The sequence below is a fragment of the Maylandia zebra genome, linkage group LG14 (assembly GCF_041146795.1).
Source record: "Maylandia zebra isolate NMK-2024a linkage group LG14, Mzebra_GT3a, whole genome shotgun sequence".
In the NCBI taxonomy this organism is placed as follows: Eukaryota; Metazoa; Chordata; class Actinopteri; order Cichliformes; family Cichlidae; genus Maylandia; species Maylandia zebra.
This window is the reverse complement of record NC_135180.1, coordinates 25424126-25446203: the sequence shown is the minus strand read 5'-3', so window position 1 is coordinate 25446203 and position 22078 is coordinate 25424126. Positions and strand designations below refer to the sequence as shown.

General features: G+C 37.9%; 1 protein-coding gene across 3 annotated transcripts in view; it reads right to left on the bottom strand.

Annotated features, from left to right (window-relative positions):
* LOC101488070 (neprilysin) overlaps nucleotides 1-17610 on the bottom strand; it is a 34485-nt gene extending 16875 nt beyond the window's left edge. The window contains exons 1-4 of one of the 3 annotated variants that reach the window (XM_004543546.5): nucleotides 17171-17610; nucleotides 13948-14124; nucleotides 12627-12662; nucleotides 10539-10700 (exon numbers count right to left, since the gene is read on the bottom strand). In XM_004543546.5, the coding sequence (XP_004543603.1) occupies nucleotides 10539-10700; nucleotides 12627-12662; nucleotides 13948-14124; nucleotides 17171-17213 (418 nt within the window). In that variant the 5' untranslated portion in view covers nucleotides 17214-17610. Of the gene's footprint in view, nucleotides 1-10538; nucleotides 10701-12626; nucleotides 12663-13947; nucleotides 14125-14702; nucleotides 15070-16758; nucleotides 16929-17170 lie in introns of those variants that run through there. The other 2 variants (XM_004543549.6, XM_004543547.6) reach the window with 2 other exon arrangements.
* Between the last annotated feature and the right edge of the window lie 4468 nt (nucleotides 17611-22078).

Genomic DNA, 22078 nt, shown 5'->3' with positions numbered 1-22078 from the left:
CTATTGTTTATGACAACTCAAGAGAAAGAAGCAGCCTTTATGTATTTCACATTTTGAAAATGTATCTCATCAGGACTATATGTGCATTTACATTTTCAGCACAAGATAGTGCATTTAATGTGCTAGTGCACTGACCTTTCAAAGACTGTAACCCAGGTTCATATCTGTCTACAACTAACACCTTTCCCAGCTACAAGTAGTAGTTGTTTGTTGTGAATACCAGTACAAATGCACGTGCTTACAACTACAGCGCTGTGCAAAAGTCTTGTGTCACCCATTTCTTTATATTTTGCTTCTGAGGACCCAGACTTTCTTGTAATTATTTTAAATGGTTTTAAGCTACACTTTTCAAAGCTTTTTAAAAGTTTTTCGTGGGACATGGGCTTCTTTTTCTCTTATTTTCAGTCCAGTCCTTTAACCTAACCATTGTTTGTTAGTTTTTTAGCCCTTAACACTGTGTATGATTCATGCATTAAAAAAAAAACACCTAACTCAAGGGATGAACCAGTGTTGTGTCTACACAGAACAGAGAGCTTAGCAAAGAACCCATTTTAAATGGTGTCTTTAGGTATTTTTTTACTAGCCTGTCGTACAAACACATCATTTGTTCCTAACTCTATAGTTAAATCCTATGTAAAATGCCAAGGATAACACTGTTTCTTAGGCATAAAATAACATGTTTGCACCAACAAGGTGATTCCCAAGGAGCTAGGTGAAAACCTGGCATATCCCAGCGCAGTCTGCAGCGTGTCCTTAAAACAATAGAGGAAACTGGACAAGTGAAGTACAAAACATCTATAGTAGTATCTACAGAGTAGATTTAGCTCTTTCAATGCTGTGCACACAGATAACTAACAAAAACTTTTGGCCAAGGTACAGCCAAAGAGAAATTGCTACAGACCAAACTACAGAGATAATGCCCGTTCATGAACTCGTGGCTTCTCAGAACTGGCCTGCTGTCTAGAGAACCAGTCATCTAAACAACAAGAGTGAACGATTGAAGTCATTCATTTAGATTATTGTAGCATGTTTAAACATTTAGTCCCTCAGGGATGGCTTTTTGAAGATTTAATGGAAGAATTCATTGGTATAGCTAGCTTAGTATTTCAGACTGTGTGTCTCCTCTGCATTCATAAACTTCCGCTTGTTGATAGCCACAAAGACAAGCTGTGCAAACACTGTCTGGTTAGTACAATCCTCCTTTCTTGAGTCTAAAAGAAAGGATTTAAGGTCATTTTCCCCATGGCTTTTAGTGTAGCAGACTAAATATTCGGCAAATACAAGCATGTATAACCTGCATGGTAAATGGTAAACAGACTGGCTCTTATAGAGCACCTTTCAACTCTACCTGTACTCAACGCGCTTTATTCACCCATTCACTTTTTTGTGAATGCTTTCTATCTAACATTCACACACAGTCTCAAGAGCTTGGAAAGAAACATTCACGCACATTCATGCTACAACGGATGCAATAGAGAGCAATCTGGGGTTAGTGTCTTGTTCGAGGATATTTGGCACACAGACTGGGAGTAGCCAAGGACCGAGCCACCAACCTTCCAATTAGTAGATGACATAATTTACTTCCCGTGCTGCACTCACCCTGATGTCTGAAAATTAGCTTTTTCTTTCTGACAACACAAAACTCATAAAAAATAAGAAATGAAATAATATATAAATCATGTGCTGTGTTGCTGCAGAGATTTTGACTAAGATCTAAGAAGGATATACAAAATATCCCTGACAAAAAATGCTACCAACATTTCAAAAGCTTAAATGATATTTTCTTTGTTTTATTCTTCCTGGTTGTTTTGACATTATCCAAGGAGAGCAATTTCTGTGTTATCAAAAGTAAACTCTTCAGTGGGTGGTTAAGTAGGTAGGATGTGTTAGAAAGATAACCTTTGATAACCTTTTGACTTTGACAAGCCGTCACATAGCTCAACATGACCTGAAAGCTTCCTGACAATTATAAAGTTATCTTATAAATATTGCATCAACAGATATACACCATCATGCTGCACAGCTCAGTGACACACCAGGATCAATACAGGAAAGAGGATGGAGTTTAAATTACACGGGCGCTTGACAGCCAACTTTCCCCTGAGTCCAAAAGGACAACAATCCTGTCACTATGAGTTGGGTTGATATGAAAAGATAACAATAAGAACAAATTAGATTTTTTTAACTGCTCAAAAAAAAAAGGATTTTCAATGCAGCTCTCTACAGTTTAAAGATCTGGGTTTCCATAAATTACACAATTCATTTTTTTTAGGAAAGATTATCAACTTTAATATTTAATTTATCAAGATCTGATATGAAATATCATTTTTTCCCCTTTATAAGCAGTAGGTCTGCAAAATACATATTTGAGCAGTTTCACTCTTTGTTTCTGCAAATTCAGTTTGGATTAAATTTGTTTTCTACAGATTCTGGTGACCCATTATTACCTCAGTGCATCAAATACTGCTGATCTGTCACATGTTGCTGGCATCTCTTCCTTACACACAAAGTGTTTTGGCAGCAGCTGTGGCAGAGAAAGATAACAGTTCTGTTTCAAAGGTTGATATTCCTGTGACTCAGGGATGGCCGGAGGTTTTTCTTTTCTTATTATTGTTATTATTTCATTTTCAGCATCTGACTTCCATTGGGCTTTTGACTTACACTGTCACTCACGTGTTATCGTTAGACAATGAATACAGCTGGTCATGGTTCACAACAGTAATCCTGCATGTAGGAAAATGACACCTCACCACTAGGTTTAAATGTGGTGCAAAAGAGTGCCTTTGAAGCTTTCATAACGGGTGAGTAAGGGGGTGAGAGATGTGCAAAGCCAGCCACTCATTACACACATTAGTATGTGATGAGAAAAGGTTGGATTCAGAAATCCTTGGACACAGCTTTTTTTGTTTGTTTGCCATATGGGTTACTGTGGTTTGTACCAGTGACCATCAAATTATAATTGGTTCATTCTAGTGTTAAAGAAGAGTCATAAAAAGATTTCCACAAAACATGAAATGATTCCAAGAGATACCTTTTCAAATGGTATCTCTATCTCCTGCTGCACAAAACATCCTTTACCCCTTGGAATAAAAAGGAAAACAATCACGCTGTGACAGCCACCATCCACTGACCTCAAGCCTACTAAGAACATGAGGAGCATTCTTTAAAAGGAAGATCTATAAGAGTGGGCAACAATATAGCAGGAACCAGCAGCTCCGGGTGGCAGTATTGACATCCTCAAAGGAAATCCTGACTACTATACACAGACCTACAAGTAGCCCAACTGATGAGAGAGTTAGATTTAAAATGACATATAAAACCAACTTAGAGGTTTCTTTATTGTGCTTATTTTATGTTTATATGTGTTTTTGGATCACAGCACAGCACTGTTATCTATAGATCTGCCTCGGAAAATAGAAGATATAATTAACGTGGCTCAGACACTGCCTCCCCCACCTCTGAGTAGGCTGTTATCACCTAATTAAATGGTACAGCAGCTCAATCGGACTGAGATCAGGTGAGGGACAAGTATATTCTTCATCCTCCTATATTCCACCATAATGATGTTGTATCCATTAGTTTCTTTCAAAATTGGTATGCTGAAACACAGAGAACATCATTTATCCAAATACAAACACAGGCTAGAATTTTGCACCAAATGCTCAGTGTGTAGTTTTGAGTGGGTTTTTTTTTTTTGGTTCATTTGCTGCTTTTTTAAGTAATTTCCTTCCTTTTTCCCTCATAGGTCTACTTGTTTTCACTTCTTGCATAACTGCATTTCACTTCAGACTCTTTATACCGTGTTCGTATTTCGAATCCTCCCATTTTCTTATTACCATGTGTGCACTATTTATGTGCTCATTTAATTGTAATGATGTCCTGAGATAGAGACCCTTCACAGGGCGCTTCCTGCAAAAGGGCACAGATCATGTGTGTGTGATTGGATTACTGACTGCCTGGCGCTAATGTTTAACCACAGCAAAGGCTTACCCTTTCACTCTCTTTTCTACACACACACACACACACACACACACACACACACACACACACACACACACACACACACACAAACAAACAAACAGACACACTTTCTATCACCCCTTATGTGTGTATTTGGATTTATTTGAGAATGGATTTTGTGCCACCTGATGTTTGCTTGAGACGTCACGTCAATTTGAACCAAACCACTCAGCATGATACAGAATCCGAATTTAGAGTTTCTACCCTCTGCATTGCCATTTTATCCCTGAGTGTTTTTCATTCCACAAGGCATTTCACTTGCAGTGTTTTTAGTGCAGCTGGATTTGCTTACAATACATGACTATAAAGGATGTACTTAGTGTATATTACGAGCAGAAATTGCAAATGAAGTCAAGACTGAAATGAGTCAAAAGTGTTTTCAGACTCTAAGTTTCCTGCTTTACACATTTGTAGGGACAATAAACCCACTGCGAGGAAACGTCTTTACCAAAGGAATACAGATTAGCTTTAAAAATTTTATGCAATAGCTTTAACATCTCAGCTTCTCTGAGGCAGCCCCGTCTCCTGTTCCCATTCAGCTAAAATTTATTGAAATGTGTTATCTAAGACTGTGTTTGTTTGCGATATATCTGAAAATGACTTCCTAATTAAAATTTCTTTGTCTTTTTTTTCATGGCTTTGCTAATGCTGTACATTTTCAGGTAAAAGATATTATATCAGACCGTGTACTCAAGAATATTCTGGAGAAGCTTCTATCGGTTAATGTTGTAAAGAAGCAATTGCATAAAACCATAATATTTTTCTAAATGTCACAGAGTAGTCTAGAGCCATAATTCTAGCCAATCAGTGGCAGACTTGAAAAGAGTATCAAAATCAGAACATCCTATGATTCAACCCCCTGTGGTCTAGGCGAAAGGATGGTAGGAAATCATTCTGCTTTTTTTCTGAAAAAATACATTTCTACTCCATATGCCCAGTGAGTTTTTATTTATTTTTTGTTTAAGTGAAATTGGCTAGTCAGGTTTTTGTTTGCTCTCTGTGTGCTATTGCTGGGAAATATCTGGGCAGAGGAGGGTCAGCTGCCCCACAAATAAAACGTTTGAAGCAATTAGGTTGGAAAAAAAACTATTTTTTGTTACTTATGTTTAAACTAAAATAGGCTGAACAACTGCACTTTAAATCTCCATTTGTTTAAATTAAATATTAATTACAATTAATATTAATACTAATTAGTTAATACAAATGATGTTTTGTTAATAGAATGTACATAAAAGATGCACATAGCCAATATAGTCATTGGATAGAAAACTCCCATTATGAGGCCTCGCATTAATAATAATGGATTGGATTTATATAGCGCTTTTCAAGGCACCCAAAGTGCTTTACAATGCCACTATTCATTCACACACTGGTGGAGGTAAGCTACAGCTGTAGCCACAGCTGCCCTGGGGCAGACTGACAGAAGCGAGACTGCCATATCGCGCCATCGGCCCCTCTGGCCATAACCGGTAGGGTAAAGTGTCTACCGCCTACTGCCAAGGACACAACGACCAGGACAGAGAGCCTGGGAATCGAACCGGCGACCTTCCGGTTACAGATGCGCTTCCCAACCACGGTTGCCGCATTGACTGCTTTTGCTGTCATCATCTTAGCTATTAGAAAATAGAGGTCACAAGAAAGGAACAGGGGGGCCTTGTGGCAAATTGTCAGTCACCAGGTAAGCCCACCTAAGGCACACCCCTCTCTATCATCCTTTTTGACTCTAATTATAGTTTTAAAAATAAATAATATCTTGCGTTCAATAAGAAGCAGACAAATTGAACTAAAACCTTCAACGGATCTGGAAAGTGTTTACTCAGGTTAATGTTTAATTAGATCTTAGATTGCTTTCTGAAATCAAAGTAGCAGCCTCCTGCTGGCACATCAGCACTGGCTTCATGTTTCAGACCCATAAGTTACATGCAACTTTCATATACTTAGTGGTTATAGAGCTATTACATGTAGTCTTGTTCCCCATTCAGTGACAAAAACAGTAATTTCTTAGAGCTTGGCTGCGCCACAGCCTACTTTGCTATTGTGTAAACTAAAATAATCCCAGCAGTTGCTGAAACAGCCATATAGCTCAACACTGCAGTTTTCAAGTAAAGGTAGTAAGTATTTAGTCCCCCCCTCCCCCCCAAAAAAAGCAAAATCAAAACTTTGTATATACTATACACTCGTTCTGTCAGTTCTTGTTAGTCAAAATGCCACTTTATTACTCTTAGTGTTATTTACACAGGAAACTCAGACATTTGGCTTTAGGACAGCTAGCAGGGGAGGTTATTACCTTAGTGGAGGTCTAAACTATTTCCTTTTATTCATAAGCATTTTTTCTGGCAAAAACATATTCACTTCAGGATTTTAGTTCAATATGTTTTTGTTGGAGAAGAATTACTGCATTAATATTCATATTATTTTTCTTGGCCACACACCTCAGGTCAGCTATATTTATTTGATGTGTTTATGAGGAGTCGAGTTTCTGTGGTGTTTTGCAACGATTCTTGCTGGAATTTTGATATGAGGAGGTCATGTGAGCAAGCTATTTATCATGAGCAAGTCCTACTGTGGTCAGTACTGTTTGTCTTACAGTAAAGCCGTATTTCAGTTATTGTTGTCACAGACAGACAGTCTCTTCAGTTTGTCATAAGTTGTTAGCATCATGCAGAAAGAAAATCTCATATCTGGACACAGTGTTGATGCCACAGCTACCACACAGGTTTGTTTTGAAGCTCTTGATTATGCCGAATTCCACAAGAAACGTAATCTGCAGGCGCTGCCCTGGTTGGATTTTGCTCTCAATAGTCAGATTTAGACCTATACAAGAAGCACCTCACACAATCAAATCAAATCAAATCAAATCAAATCACTTTTATTGTCACATCACGTGTGCAGGTACATTGGTACAGCACATGTGAGTGAAATTCTTGTGTGCGAGCTACACAAGCAAGAGAGTTGTGCAAAATACAATAATGTAAACAAGCAAAATACAAGAATGGCTACATCTGAAACTAATAAATATATGTACAATATATAATAGTATATGCATTTCTGGATGTGTATACTAAATATTTTTCTACGCGTGTGTGTGTGTGTGTGTGTGTGTGTGTGTGTGTGTGTGTGTGTGTGTGTGTACACATATTTTACAAATATGTGTACAAAATATGTACAAAATATGTGTACAAAACAAGAGAGCAGCAGTGTGCTCATATACAGATAATGCACAGATAAATGTACACACAGACACAGACACACACTTTGCACTTTAACAAACAAACACACACACACACACACACACACACACACACATATATCTGCCTTTGTTCCTTCCTAACTAGTTTGTTCCTTCCTGAAACACACTAGTTAGTAATTAAAAGAGTCACGGTCAATTAGTTAAATTATTGCACAGCATGCCACACCTGAGGAGGGGGAACTGAAAAACAAAATTCTACCAGCCTCGTGCACCTACGTACACACAGCTGTGGTCACATTCAGGGTGCAGATCCTCATTACGGATCATTACAGCATTTTACAGCATCTGAGAACAATCCAAGGCATTTACAAGCAGCCACAAATCTACACAGCTATTCACACACATACACATAGATGGAGTCATTTTTATTGCATGTCAGAGAGCCTAGAGCTCTGTGGTATCCAGGTGTTTTCAGGCCCCTGCAGCTGTTGACAGGAAAAGGATGTGCTCATCAGTAGGCGGTAGTATCCAAGTAAGCATCGGCAGCCAGGCCTAAGATCAGAGGTCTTATATTTGAGACCTCAGAGCAGAGGTCACAACTCTTAGGTCTCACACTTACAGTAAATTTGCCTTCTTACATATTTAGTCAATAGAAACGTTTTAGGGGCAAAGGTTTTATGGCTATAAGTCTTCAAAACAATAGAATGTGCACTTCAGATCCAAGGCGTTGTGTTTTTATTTTGTTTTTTTAAATGAAAAAAAAAGGACTTACACAGAGAAGCAAACAGAAAGTAAACCTGAACATGTGTGCATACAGTGCAGTCTGAGACGTTCCTACTGTGACAAGCTGAAGGAATGAGCGCAACACTGACTGCTGTTGGGGATTTAATCTGATGAATGACTGGAACCTCATGTCTCTCTGTGGTAAGCACAGCATTTAGAGCAATTAAGTCAATGATTGTAAAACATCAACCACTGCACTTTGCCCAGTGTTTCTGCCAAAACTTCCTTTCTTCCTTTCTCCTTTTATAGTAATGCAGCAGATATTAGCGCAAGACCTGATAAATCAGCCAGGTCTCAGCAACAATACAAGAGTAAGCATATTTTGTATGTGTAAAGTCATGCCGCAAACCCACACGGAGCCATGCAATGTGCATAACGGCACATACAATAGCATTTTCAAATGGTCAAATGAGTCTTTGTTGAGAAATGTTTCCTTCTTGCCCCCTTTGTGTGATTTTTATGAGTGCTTATACTGTCATTGAGAAGACAGAATAAAGCAGAAATGAATGGCTGTGAGTTGTGCAGTCCGAATAAGTTAATGTGCACTGCTTTTTATACCATCCCTAAGCTGTTTGTTAGAAGTCTAATTTAAAATCCCTGCAGTACCTCTGAGAATCTCGTGTTCAAGAAAATCACTGTGAAGGCGTAAGAGGCAGAATTTCAGCAATACACTTTTATAATTACACTACACAGAAGAAATAATGATGCAATTCTACCACTAAAAGGACCCTCTGAACAAAGGTATATAAATAAATGATCATTATGTTACAAGGCAATCTCTAAACCCTAATGAATGTTCTATTGATTGGTAAAAAGGTGTTGATCAAGAAGTAAAGAAAAAGTAACAAAATTAAAGAATTTGTTTTCCAAAACAAAAAAGTTTTAGAAAAGAAAAGCTTTTCACTTTAAAAATAGCATAGCATGATAAATCATTGTAACAGACGGCAGACAATATATACTTCATTTTGGATTAAATGCAAAAATTACTTCATTCACATCCACAATCATTTTTATGTTTTGAAACAAATCTCACCAACTGAAAATATCAGGGTAGAAAGCAAAAGAAAGACGATACTGTCCCAATGCACTAAACAGTGTGTTTATCCATCAAGACTGGACAAATGGATTACTCAAGGATGCTGCAAAGTCCACAAGACAAGCTGCACTTTAAACCCCATTTTTCCTTTCCCAATAAGGATGAATCTTTCTCATCCTCTCTAATCACTCTGTTTCTCCTGCAGCCACTCCACACTGTTTTTATTACAGAGAAAGGTACTGATATATACATTTCTAAATTTATGGCAGATGAAGAGTTTTCATTTTCCATGGAAAGTTTGTGTCCCATAAATATTTAGCACCCTGAAACAAAGGGCTCTGCCAACCTTCATGCAAACAACTTGAAATGAAGCATGGACCCATATGTACACACATGCTCAAATCTGCAAACACATTTGCACTTTAACTGCCTTTTTTGTAACAAGGACACTATACTCTAATGCCTACTAAAAACCTACAATACACTTGGGCGCACTCACACATGCAATGCTTAAATTGTGCTTTTTTCATCATAATGTGTTGGGATCTTTAGAAAACAGCTCACGCTCACACACATGCACACATATTGATAATGCCAACAAACTCCCAGCCCCCGTGGCATCAATGATATCTATAGAGCTGCGGTCCCTGATGGACAGTCCTCCTTACATGTAAACTAGAGAAACCAAGTCAAGCTCTCCTCAGTCCTACAAAAAGTAGACCAATAAGAACGTATTGTGCGAGTGCTTCAGAAGTTTTCATAAGCTAAAAGCTTTGATACAACCCTAATTCCAAAAGAATCTAAAGACAAACAGAATTTTATTTAATAGAATATAAAAGAATATCAGATGTTTCAATTGAGAAATTGCTTAATTTTAAGACAAATGTTGGCTACTTTTAAATCCAACAACTTGGACGGCCCCTCTCTCCTTTTGTCAGGGGGCCACAGCATCCATGTTTTCCAGAAATAATTTCAACACAATGGAAAACTAAAACAGAGACCTTTGCACACTGTTTTCTTCATTCTGCCTCAGTGCACCTCTGCACTGTGTTTTTAAAGTACACAACTCAAATTTCAATTTGTCTGACTACAGAACTTTGACTCAATCTGTTTTAAATGAGCTTTGGCCTAGAGAAGATGTTGGCATTTCTGCATCATGGACACACGGCTTCACATTTGTACGACAGAGCTTTAGCCAGCATTAGTGGATGGCATGGGGAACTGTGTTCACAGACAGTGGTTTCTGGAAGTGATCATAAGCCTTTTCAATGATTTCCAGAGATTTCTTCAGATTTTTCTCAGTTTAAACATTTGATATGTTTTCTGTGTTCAATTGTGAAATAAATACAACTTTATGACATTGGTAAATCATTGCATTCTGTTTTTATTTTTGTTTTACACAGCGTCCCAACTTTTTCCGAATTGGATTTGTATAAACACTTTGGTCTGATTGCCTGCTTGTCTTTCTGTGCGTGCATCTGCTTGCGCGGGTGTGTGTAGGTGTCTGACCTTTGAGGATGACCTCCAGTTCATCTCGTAAGATGTCAAAGGTGCTGTATCTAGAGGTGGTTTCAGGGATGATGTTCTTTTTAAGCCACCCTCCACAGGCATACTGGTAGAAGTTGTCACAGGGGTCCACGTTAGCGTCCATGTTCTCAATGAGACGAGACGCTGCATGGACAGAGAGGAAACAAACTCCATGAAATGAAGGAATACAGAAATAAGCAAGCCATTGTTTAAGGATATACAGTTTCAGTAAAAAATAACCAACAAATATATGACAGTGTATATGCAACCTATAATTTGTATTCAAAATTGTGTATAGTGCTGTATAGTTTTTTCAACAAGTGCAAGTCAGTGAAACCTACCATTGCACTATATTTGGACAAATGTATTGACAGCAAAAAGCTAACAAGCTGCAGGCTACACTAAAGGGACTTATTTGAGTATTACTGATGTGAACACATTTTTGTTTAATAATTAAAACCATTGTTAACTTAGATTTAATAAAAATAAATGCATTCAAAGAATAAATATTAGGCTGAAAACAGAAAATATACAGTAAATGAAATCCCGTAAATGTGTGTGAAGTTAAATAACCAAAAAGTTGAAACTAATTTTATTGGGTTTCCCCAAAAGCAGATCAACCTGCCCTTCTCCCAGTCATAGATGGCACAAATAGATGGATAACAAGCAGAAAAATAGGTCAGAGACTAACACAGATCAAATTTTGTTTCATAAATGACTGTCAGCTGAACTGATATTCTCCTTGAACACACATGTCCATTCTTAATCACTGCAATTTAGGTGGATAATGGCAGATGGCAACTTGAAGTTCCAGTTAACATGGTAGCCAGCATTTCCATTTTTATATGGCTTGAAATAATGTGATATAACACATTGATAAGTGATCTGTGAAAATCTTTCCATGTTTTCAGTTGTTATATAAAGCTAAAGATATGAGCTGTCTGAGGCATTATAAATGGTTGACGGCATCTTTTCACATACGATTCAGCAAGACAGTGAAAAATACTTCAAAACACTGAAATGCTGAAACTTCACAGAGAACATTGACTAAGCAGAACGAAGGTAGGAATTGTTAGGGCTCTTTCTGTAGGTCACTGAATAACCTGTAAAAAGAAAAGAGCATTTGCAATCATGATCTCCCTAAAGCCTGAAATGCTTGCTGTTGCAGTAGCATAATATTCAACAAAAGAAGATACAAAAATACAATTCTCTGGTATAAATGTAACATTTGCAGCAATGCAAAAGGAAAAAAAGCGGTATAATGACAGTGATTGAGTTCAGCTTAGCACCGGTACTCGAGATATGTATACTTTTTTTAAACTGCAATTAAATTCCACAAGGCAGCTCAGAGATCTCCTGTGACAAGGCTGTCTGTCAAATTTGACTGAACTGGGACACCAGCTCCCCAAAAATGCATCAGAAATGAATCAGCATCTGTTGCTAGAAACGGGAGGTAGAGTTTTAACCAGTTAAACTTGTATTTCATGTATTTTTCTCTCCTATGAGATGTTTTTAACAATGTGAAAAAATAAAGTAATAATGTTTTATGTTAGTATAGATGAAGAGAGAGGCAGGGGTTCTTTTTTTTAAGGATAACAACAGAGTTGTTGGGAGCTACTCTTACAATTTTAGTAAAAATGTCATGTTCACTGACAGGAATCATGATAAAAAAAGAGGAGAGAGAGAAAGATAAGAAAAATTGGTTGTGTGACAACAGCTTTGTGTGATATTCATGAACGTTATACAAGATTGCTTATTGCTGGAGACGTGGTCAAAGAATATTTACAGTTGAAATAATGAACTCCATAACAAAATCTTAATATGCTGAGAAAAAGAAGTTTCAGCTTTGGACTGTTTCGCTTCATCTATATACCCGCTTAACGAATTACCAGTTTCTCAGCTTCTGTTTCCTATGAGAATCTGAAGTGACAATTTCTCCAAGAATGTATCTGAAATCCCTGGGCTTCATGAGGCAAACTCAGTTTTCCTATCTTCTCCGTCTTCCCTTGAGAAGAATCAAAGCCTGCGGAACGAGCCATTAAAGAGAATGCACAAACAAACACTGCTTACCTGACTGTGTGCAGTCTGCTGTGGTGCAGATTTCATCTACAGAAAATGCAAAACAAATCATTACTCAGTGGGATTTTTGCAGCTATCAGTCATGATGTCATATCCTATTCCTCTTACTCCACTTCCATTTTCTCTCAGTTCCTTTGTTTATTTGTTCTTCTTCTTGCAAATAACGTGTGTAACTCTCACTATCAGGAATGATTTAGATGGTAAAGTGTTAATGAAATTCAGTCTGACACAAGAAACAAAGTACTGTACGACCTTGAACAGAATGCTTCATGAGTTATGTGGAATTGCACATGATGTGCGCACAGCTATGTGCATGAACGGGCACAAACAAGGTGTTGAACTTTAATCTTCATGACTTGGTAGTTTACACATTTATGAAGCAAAATGCTATAAAAGCCTCAAACTTAATTTGATTCCTCTTTCTGTTAGATGATTGTTTTCTAAACCTGCAAATTTTCACATTCCTTTTATTATTATTTAATCTGTACATCTATAAATAAGCTTCCTATTATCACTGTTAATTTATTCCTACATAGCTTGTGCCACATTCCATTAACCCTGGATCTGCAGTGATATAAGTGAAACTCCTAATATTATGTAAAATGAGCCTTCTGTCATGTGCAAGTGACAGTTTAATAAATCATAAAGAACATAAAAAAGCACGAAAATTCATGTATATGTTAAAAAACTGACAAATGAAACAAACTTATTTGGCTTCCACTGGCAAAGAAAGGCTTTCTCAGTGTCCTTTTATCATAATTTCTCCTGATTTGAAATAAACATCAAAATATATTTACATATATTCTCATCTGAGGTCAGATTTCGTACAATGGGTGTACAAAGGTGCCAAAAGACACAATGGAAACTTTTAAAAAAAGGACCTTTAAGAGTGTTTTCTTCATTCTGTCTCAGTGACTGCACTTCTGCACTGTGTTTTTAAAGTACACAGCTCAAGTGTCATCTATCACCTGAACAAAGTGCTGCTCTTCAGCAGGCTTCTTTGTGCTCACCATTAACCATGAACTCAGTTGAAAGCAATTGTCCTTCCATGTACACAGTTTAAAGGCAATCTTGAAAAGTTTGGAAAAGTTTGGTTAAGATGAGAAAAAAAATGCTCGGTAACACTCGGTGACTGTCAAAAGTATTTTTAATTACTTGATGCATTTGTATTGATAAGGATTTTGTTAGGTGCAGAAAACCTTCATCAGCATGAGCCTGACAAAAAACCCCAAAATGTTTGTCCTTTGAGCTACTCAAGGTTTTCGATATTTCTTATTTATCTTTATCAGTCTTCTGTTGTTAGATCACTCACCCGTCTTCTGTGTGGCAAAGAGGATGATGAGGGCAATGATGACAATGAAGAGCAGGGAGACAATAGTAATGAGGCCGATCTCCAGGGAGGTCCATCGGAGCTTCTTAGCCGACTTGGGGGTGTTGGTCTCTGTCATTCTTGGCACTCCTTCTTCAACTGCCGCCTGTATCAACTCACCTACGGAGTTTTGACTGAAATGATTAGTCAGCTGAGAGCAAACTAATCAGCAGCTATTCTAATGAGCAACAAATTCTGATTTAGTAAGCAAAAACTTTAAAATGCATATATGCTGACGTTTGTAGTTTGTGTATACTGGTTGCACAAAATAAGTAACTTAATGTTGGCACATTGGGACATTTTTGCAGTTTTGTGGCAAATGTTGCTTTAATTTATTAGAAATGATTCAATAATTTAATATAAAAATAATAATTCAATCTAAATATAACAAAATGAATGGGTTCAGATAATAGCAGTGAGCCAAAAATACAAGTAGAACTAAAAATCCCAGTCTTTGGGAACCTTAAAGTTTGGGAATTTTTTTTTCTCTGTTTTTTTGGACCATGTACTTTTCTAACATGAAAGGTATTAGTTGAATCTTTTTGTTGCTTTCTTAGGCACATGCAGAAAAAAGAAAGAAAAAGTTAAAAGGAGATAAAAGACACGGCAATGTTAGGAAAACAAATGGGGGGGAAAAAAGAAACCGTAAAAACTTTTTTTTTCTTGGAGTGAAAGGTGAAAATAATGGAAGTTCTTACCCTGGTGACTGTACGCTCCCAACAACAAAAAAAAGGAAAGCAAAAGAAAACAAAAACAAAAACAAAAGAACAAAACGCAAAAACAGAGAAGGAAGCACACACTTCTGAAGAACAGAAAACAAGCAGAACCTTTCCTCTGCTCTTCTCTATGCAGTGTTGTTTTCCTCTCCGGGGCCAAGTGAGAACTTTACAAAGTTCATGAAACAAGTAGTTAAGTCTATCTCTGAAGGCAATTAATCCTTAATCCTTTAACAACGCTGCACAGACATGCACTCATTCAGTGACTGCACACAAACACTCATCCACAGCCATGCTCTCATACACACTACAAGCTATAGTGTCATGAGGTGTCTATGCAGATGGGTGAGTCTTGCCACATGCAGGCTGAGATGAGAGCGCTGCGTGACCAAAGGACAAAGTCTCCTAACTTTCTTTGAACGAACAGACAACTACAGACACACATCATGTCCTGTACTCCCACACACCCCCAATCCACATTTATCAAATGTAACCACAGTCTTGCTGGATGTAAATTCACCTATCAATCCACTTCATGACTAAACAATAACCCGAGGTAAAGTAAACCTCTGAGGTTATGGCTGTTATCTAGCATGATAAGCCACTATTACACACACCAAGCACAGATCCCCACAGGCAGGGTGCTTTCCCAACTCTACACCGAAACCAAAGCATGTAAGACATCACCAAGATTTACTACAGGGAAGTGACAACTGGATTTGTTTCTACAACTGTAATAAAGGCAAGGGAAAATATGGAGGGGAAACAAGTGATTGAAAAGATAAAAAAAGGAGATGAGACAGTACGATGACACAAGTTGATATGTTAGTCGCAACTTCCTGTCAACCCCTCTCAGACTGCAGGAGGGGGCAGAAACTTTGTCTGCGAACACACACATCACTGTGACAGCAGTCCCACAGCTCTAATAAAACCATGTGTGCATGTCAGCATTGTAGAGGTTGTATATTATATTCAGCCACGCTTCTTGACACTTTGCATGCCAAGAAGTCGAATGTCTGCAAAATATATTAAAAGGGAAACTGAACATAAAGACGCAGTGAAGGAATGTGCAAAAAGAGTTGAGAGCAAGAGGAAGAAAAGGTGCAAGAAAAACTGAGCAGGACACTGAGAGGTCCTGAGTGACTCCCTAAAAGTGTATCCAGGCACGTTTAGCGGAGTCCTATAGGAGCACTAATACTGTCCCACTCGTGTTCTATTTGTCATTACGCTTACTGCTGTGTTTCTGGGGCTACAAATATAAAGTAAGGTTATTCTCATTTACTCATTAACATTGGATCTGGTTAGGTTAAGGGGACCTGTTAGCAGTGACAGTGATGCTTTTATTAAAGAGGTTTACTCTGTCAGTGTGTGTGACAGAGAACACCTAATCCATGTTAAATGTTGCTACTCCAGTTACAGGATGCAGTCAATATTTTTTTTTCTAATGCTGTGGCTCTGAGTGTATTTGAAAAGTATGCACTGCTGTGTCTGTATTTTAAGATAATAGTTTATGAAAGGAGCCACAAAAATCAAAACTCATTTTTTTCCCACTCTGTCTGCCTTTCTTGATATATCTAAAACATAAACAGCCCAAATCTTGTGAGACCACACAAACCCCTTCAAAATTAAACCCATCATTCACTGAGACACCTGAAAACACCCATGTGCCCATACGCACACGCACACATACACAATCGACACAACACTATTTGCAAAGTCACTTTTTTTTTTTTTACAACTTACATACATGTGAGCAATTAATATGTCCAGAGTCTAAATGGGTTTGAATACATGGAGGAATGTGGCCTACTTTAACTGAAAATAACACCTTCTCTGAGATATGATTTTTAGCGCGGGGCCTATAGCTGCACACTGAAGACTAAAATCATCTTTGAGTGAAGAGTCCCTGTGCGCAAAAGTGCTGTGATCTAGATGAAATGAAGTCCACCTCTTAAATTGCTGTCCAAATGGTTTTTGCAAAAGCAGTATGAATGCAACAGTAAAAATAACTTTTAAAGGGATATAACACCAAACTTACAGCAACACCACCAGTCCGCACACAGCTGGAATACAGTGCACTAGTATCACAGAGAGGTTAGAGGATACCCAGCTGGAACAGTGTTTTCTTGACGCACCAAATGCATCTAAGTTTTAAACTATGGTGGGGAAAAATATAAGCCTCAGCGCACACACCGTGCTTCGCAACCGAGAAATGCGTGCCAGCTCCTCATCTCCTGTTGCACGTCAGAAACTCCGAGGGGGGTGGCATGATCAACTGGTGCACGCTGCCCCGTGTCACTGAAGCAGCACGGGCGCACAAGCAAAACCGATGCGCGCGCACACACGCGCGCACACTCACACATACGCTCACACACACACATACATAGAGGCGCCGACGCACACAGATGGCACAGCTTTACAAGAGCGCTTGGTTTGCGTGAGCGACTTACCAGATATGTCGGGAAATTTACGGTCGATGATATATATGGGCATCACATCCACTGATCAAACATCCATCAAATCCACGGAGGGAACGCGAACTGCTGATCGATCTATTCCAGACGATCTATTTGCTTCACCCGGGATTTCAACAAGACACAAACCGATCCCGCCTCTCTTCTTCTCCTTCTTCTCCCTCTTCTCTTTCCTCTGGCTGTATATTCTAGGAGTACAAGAACACACAAACGAACACACTCACGCACAGACCCTTCTCTACAACTACCTACTGTACTATACCACATCTACCCAGAGAGGATCGCTGAATTGAAAATGATCCATCAGAGTCTTGCGCAACTGTGTGATCCACACAGGGGAGACCCCATATTTATACAGCCCGTGACATACAGTAAAGCAGTGAAGTAGCCCTCTGAAGTTAGCCGTCCATAGAGTCGTTGCCTCCTCCGCTAGGGCGACGTTTAGAAGTGACCCTGTCAGCTGCACTTGCTACTAGTGGTGCCTAAATAGCCCCAAGGCGCAAATTCAGATGAACAGTGCCATGGACTGATGTGTACCTTATTTCGTATAGCCTACTTATACAGCTTTTAGTAGCTTTTAAGCCTGAGCAATAATGGCAAAATGTACAGCAAATTCTCTGTTTTTAAGCTACACTATGCTTAATGGGTCTAAAATGCATAATTTGAATTAATAAGGACGAGCAGCTTTTAATGGAAATATTGCCTGCATTGATTTACATATGCAAGAAAAAATGATTTGTAATAGTGCAATCGACATGTAGGCAATAGGGACACGTGGATTAGTCTTCCTTTCTTTTCTTTTCGTTTCTTTTTTTTGTCCCTGGAGGCCTAGACAGTCCTAAAGATGCAAACATAAAACATGTATTCACCACTGATTCACCATTGACTACTTATTGTTGCAGGGTCTTTATCTCAGAATAATAAAGTTCCTTGAGGCGACTGTTGTTCCGATTTGGTGCTATATAAATAAAATTGTATTGAATTGAACTGAACTGAACCATAAAAATCTACACCGTCTATGTGGAGTGATCTCAACAGTGAATAGAGATTGTCTAATTCTTTTTAAACTGTCAGTCTATTCTACCTAAATCATGTTTAATGTTACCAGGGCTGGGAGTGTTATATTAAATATATCTGTGGATGTATGAGAACTGTTTGGCCTTGTCATAGTATCGTGCCTATTGGGTGTTAGTGAGTTTTTAAGACAAGTCAAAAAAAACAAAAAACTTAAATTTATTATATTCTCCATGTTACTGTTGAGTTAGTTGTGACCTTTTGCTCCTACTCCACTTACTATTTAACAACAATGTTCGCCAGTGGGCCATTCCTGTAAGACCAGTTAACAAACAGTGGTGTTTGAACTGAAAGTGAAAGTCAGCATTAAAGTGAGAGGGGTAGAAACTACATGACACTGGAAAATGAATGATGTCATTTATTCATGTCTTATTTATTTATTTATTTATTTATTTATTTATTTATTTATTTATTTATTTATTTGTTTATTTATTTATTTATTTATTTATTTATTTATTAGTAAGTATAATAAACATTTCACAATATTGTAATAAAGATGGACTATCTGGTCAAAGAGACATGATTTAGTTACACCTATTGCAAAATGCACTCAAACTCTAAGATCCAGAACTCCAAATTACTTTTTCGTGCATGTCCAAATTCAATAGAATGGTCCAGTTAGTCCAGGTTGAGAAAAAATGATTGCTTGATGGAGTTTAAGGAATAAAAAAACATTTCTATGGGTGGGGAAATAAACATGTGCTCATAGTTCCCCCGGTTTAAAACTCAAAAAATAAACATCACTCTCCTGTGTTATAGTTTGAAAGCCTAGTAGTTATAGTTTTGTTGATCCATTCATTCACCCCAAGCTCTTTCTTAGATAGCTTTTGTGGTTGTATAACTATGTGACCTTACTTTCTTTTTAGCTCTTGTCATTATAGATAAAAGACCTTATCACAATAAAACAGAAGGTCATAGATCACAATAAGCTACTTTGTCAGCTCCACTATCAATCATGTGAATTACACCAGGAAAAAAAAATAAGCAAGCCTATTTAATGTCACCCAATTATCCTGTCCATGTTTCATTGTCTGCAATCACAAAAACAGTAGGCATGCCCTCCAAGGAATTCCCATCTGTGTATATCTTTTGAATATCTGTGAAGCTGAACTGACAGCGGTTTTCACAGCAGCTGTCTGTCAGTGCATTTAAAGGATGTTCATTTGCCTGGAGTGCAACCACTGTGATCATATTTTCCATCGTTGTGTTTCTGTGCTCTTCACATAAAACCTATTGCCCCTTCTCTGTTGGCCATTTGAGCTCTGTTCGCTGTCAGTAAACCCAGCATGTTATGGACTCCTGGAGAGTATTGGATTTTAATTGCGCTGTGCCTGGGGTGACACAGGTATTAAAAAGTCTTTTGTTGTAAAAAATAGGTCGATGTGTGGAAAAACAGACACAAACATACAGACACACACTCTTTTCATTCTTTTTAGGTCTTTGGGTCTTTTTTAGGTAGGCTGTATTTTTCAAGCTCAACGGGGTCCCACACTAATCTAAAATGATTTTCATCCAAGCTCAATTCCATGTTTACCATCTCAGTTCTAAATGGCATTACACAGATACAAATATGCATCAATTACCCTCGTGGACATCGCATGGGTTGAATAAAAAGAAATGCTGCCTTTCTGTCATTTTAATTCAATTTAGTACCATTTATTTCTTAGAATAAAAATAAAAACTTCCACATTTTCATTAGATGATTCATCAGCTGAGTTTTGTGTGACAATTTTGTGGATGTAATTGATTTCCAGACAACTGGAAGCAAAAACCGTGACTAATAACCACTTCTGCATTTGGTAGGCATATGCTTGTGAATAAGCTGAAGAAAACAAATAGATGGATGCTTGAATCACACAGGACAGGCACTTTGTCACAATTTTAAAAATATATGCTTTGTTCGTAATTAATGTAACTGATGTCTAAGTGTTAGGCGTTTGTCGCCAGAGGAGCCAAGGTACGAAGGGTTTTCGGTTTGTATCAAGGTCGCTCAGATGGGTTGTACTATCAGCAGCTCCTTTCAGAAACTGTCACGGGAGCACCTCTACTATCAGCAACGGACGAGCCATCCAATTCAGCTCAAAATGTGCTGTCAGTACACATAAACATGCACACATAATCTACACCCGAAGTACAGATCCACAGAAACACAGCCACAAGATTAATGACTCACATTTACTGCACAAACATTAATAACCTTGTCACTCATAGAGATGGACTTTCAGCCGAAGCTTTGTGACAGTCATGAGGCTGCTTGCAGAGGAATACAGAAGTGCAAAACATAGAAAACACAGGAAAATGGTTAAAAGTACCAGATTACTCAGTATTTCCACACAGGCTCAGACTGTTTAGTTCTTATTTTTTATGAATTATTGTCACAAGGAATTGGATATACTCTGCACTACACTAACAAAATTCATTTGTTGTTATTTTACAGTTCCACGACACTAACTCTTCAGTGATTTACTGGAATCACTGGGAAATACTATATGTAGTATTAGGTAGATGTATACATAGAGTGCAGGAATATTATGAAAGCTGTTCCACTTGAGCAAATGCCTTCCATTAGCATGTATATCATGTATTTGTTAGTGACTTACATTTATTCCCTTGCTTTGAATCATATGCATAACTACCATGTGGCCAAGTCCAACCACTAATAAAAAACATAATCTCTGCCATGTGCTTACTGTGATAACTTTTTGTTATCAATAATACAACTTCACACCCACACCCATTAATATACAGTGTTCTTTATTATATTCATTATTTGTGCAGAGATTGTTTGTGCTGATAATTTCACTTGCTCTGTTTGAATTGCAAAAGTGGGGCAAATATCTATTCCTCTTTCTTTCCTGCGTCTTCCTGAAAGAAGTTTGCCTTCAGGGCTTTCCGCTAGCAAGGCTGTCAGGCATAAAAGCGTTCTTTTCCCTTATCCTATTTCCAGTTCTCAGCTGCAGTGTGATCAGATTTAGATAAAGATCACGGTTTGGGTTAAACCTCACCCTTTTAAAACTGGTAACCACACCTTAGAGATCATGTCTGACAAAAAGGCCTGCAGGCAAACTGTGAGTGCGTTCGTCTGCGTCACTGTTTTTTATGATTATCGATAGTCATCATAAACGCTGTGAAAATTCAAAAGACAGCTTCTTTACCCTCTTCACTTGTCCATTCTTGCTTTGCAGTTGTGAGCTGCTCTAAGAATTCCTGACGTGGAAAGGAATGCAAACCGATTCAAAAAACTTCCTTCCCAATCAGATAAACTCTCTTTTTTTCCTCAAAGTAAAAAAATATATATTTTGATAAATATGACATTATATAAATGCAGTGCTAGTTTAAGCTCAGTATGTTCTTTTCTAGAGACATTTTGTTCTTTACTACCTGATACTTTTTCTGATGCATGCCAGCACTTGCAACCGACCATGCTGGTTATAAATATATGAACAGTTATGTGAACAAGGTTACCTATAGTACTAAAAGTGAGGAGAATTAGCACACATGTTTTACGATCCCTCAGTTTAATGTGTCAGCTCTGAAGTCATTAGTATTTTGGTTTACTATTAATATTGTGCTTTTAAGCATTACCAAGCAGCAGGTTGAGTCCCTGAACCCATTTTTAATGTGAGGAGACGCTGCTGCCCCTAGCACCAAACATCAAACTTAAAAGTTAAGCCACTATAATGGAGTGTTAGCAGCTAAAAAGACAAATGTGTGTCTCAGAAGGTAGTGTGTTCCTTTTTTCTGCTTAGTAGATGAATAGGTAACTCTTCACTAACAACTCACATGTATACTGTAACTTCAAACTAAAGT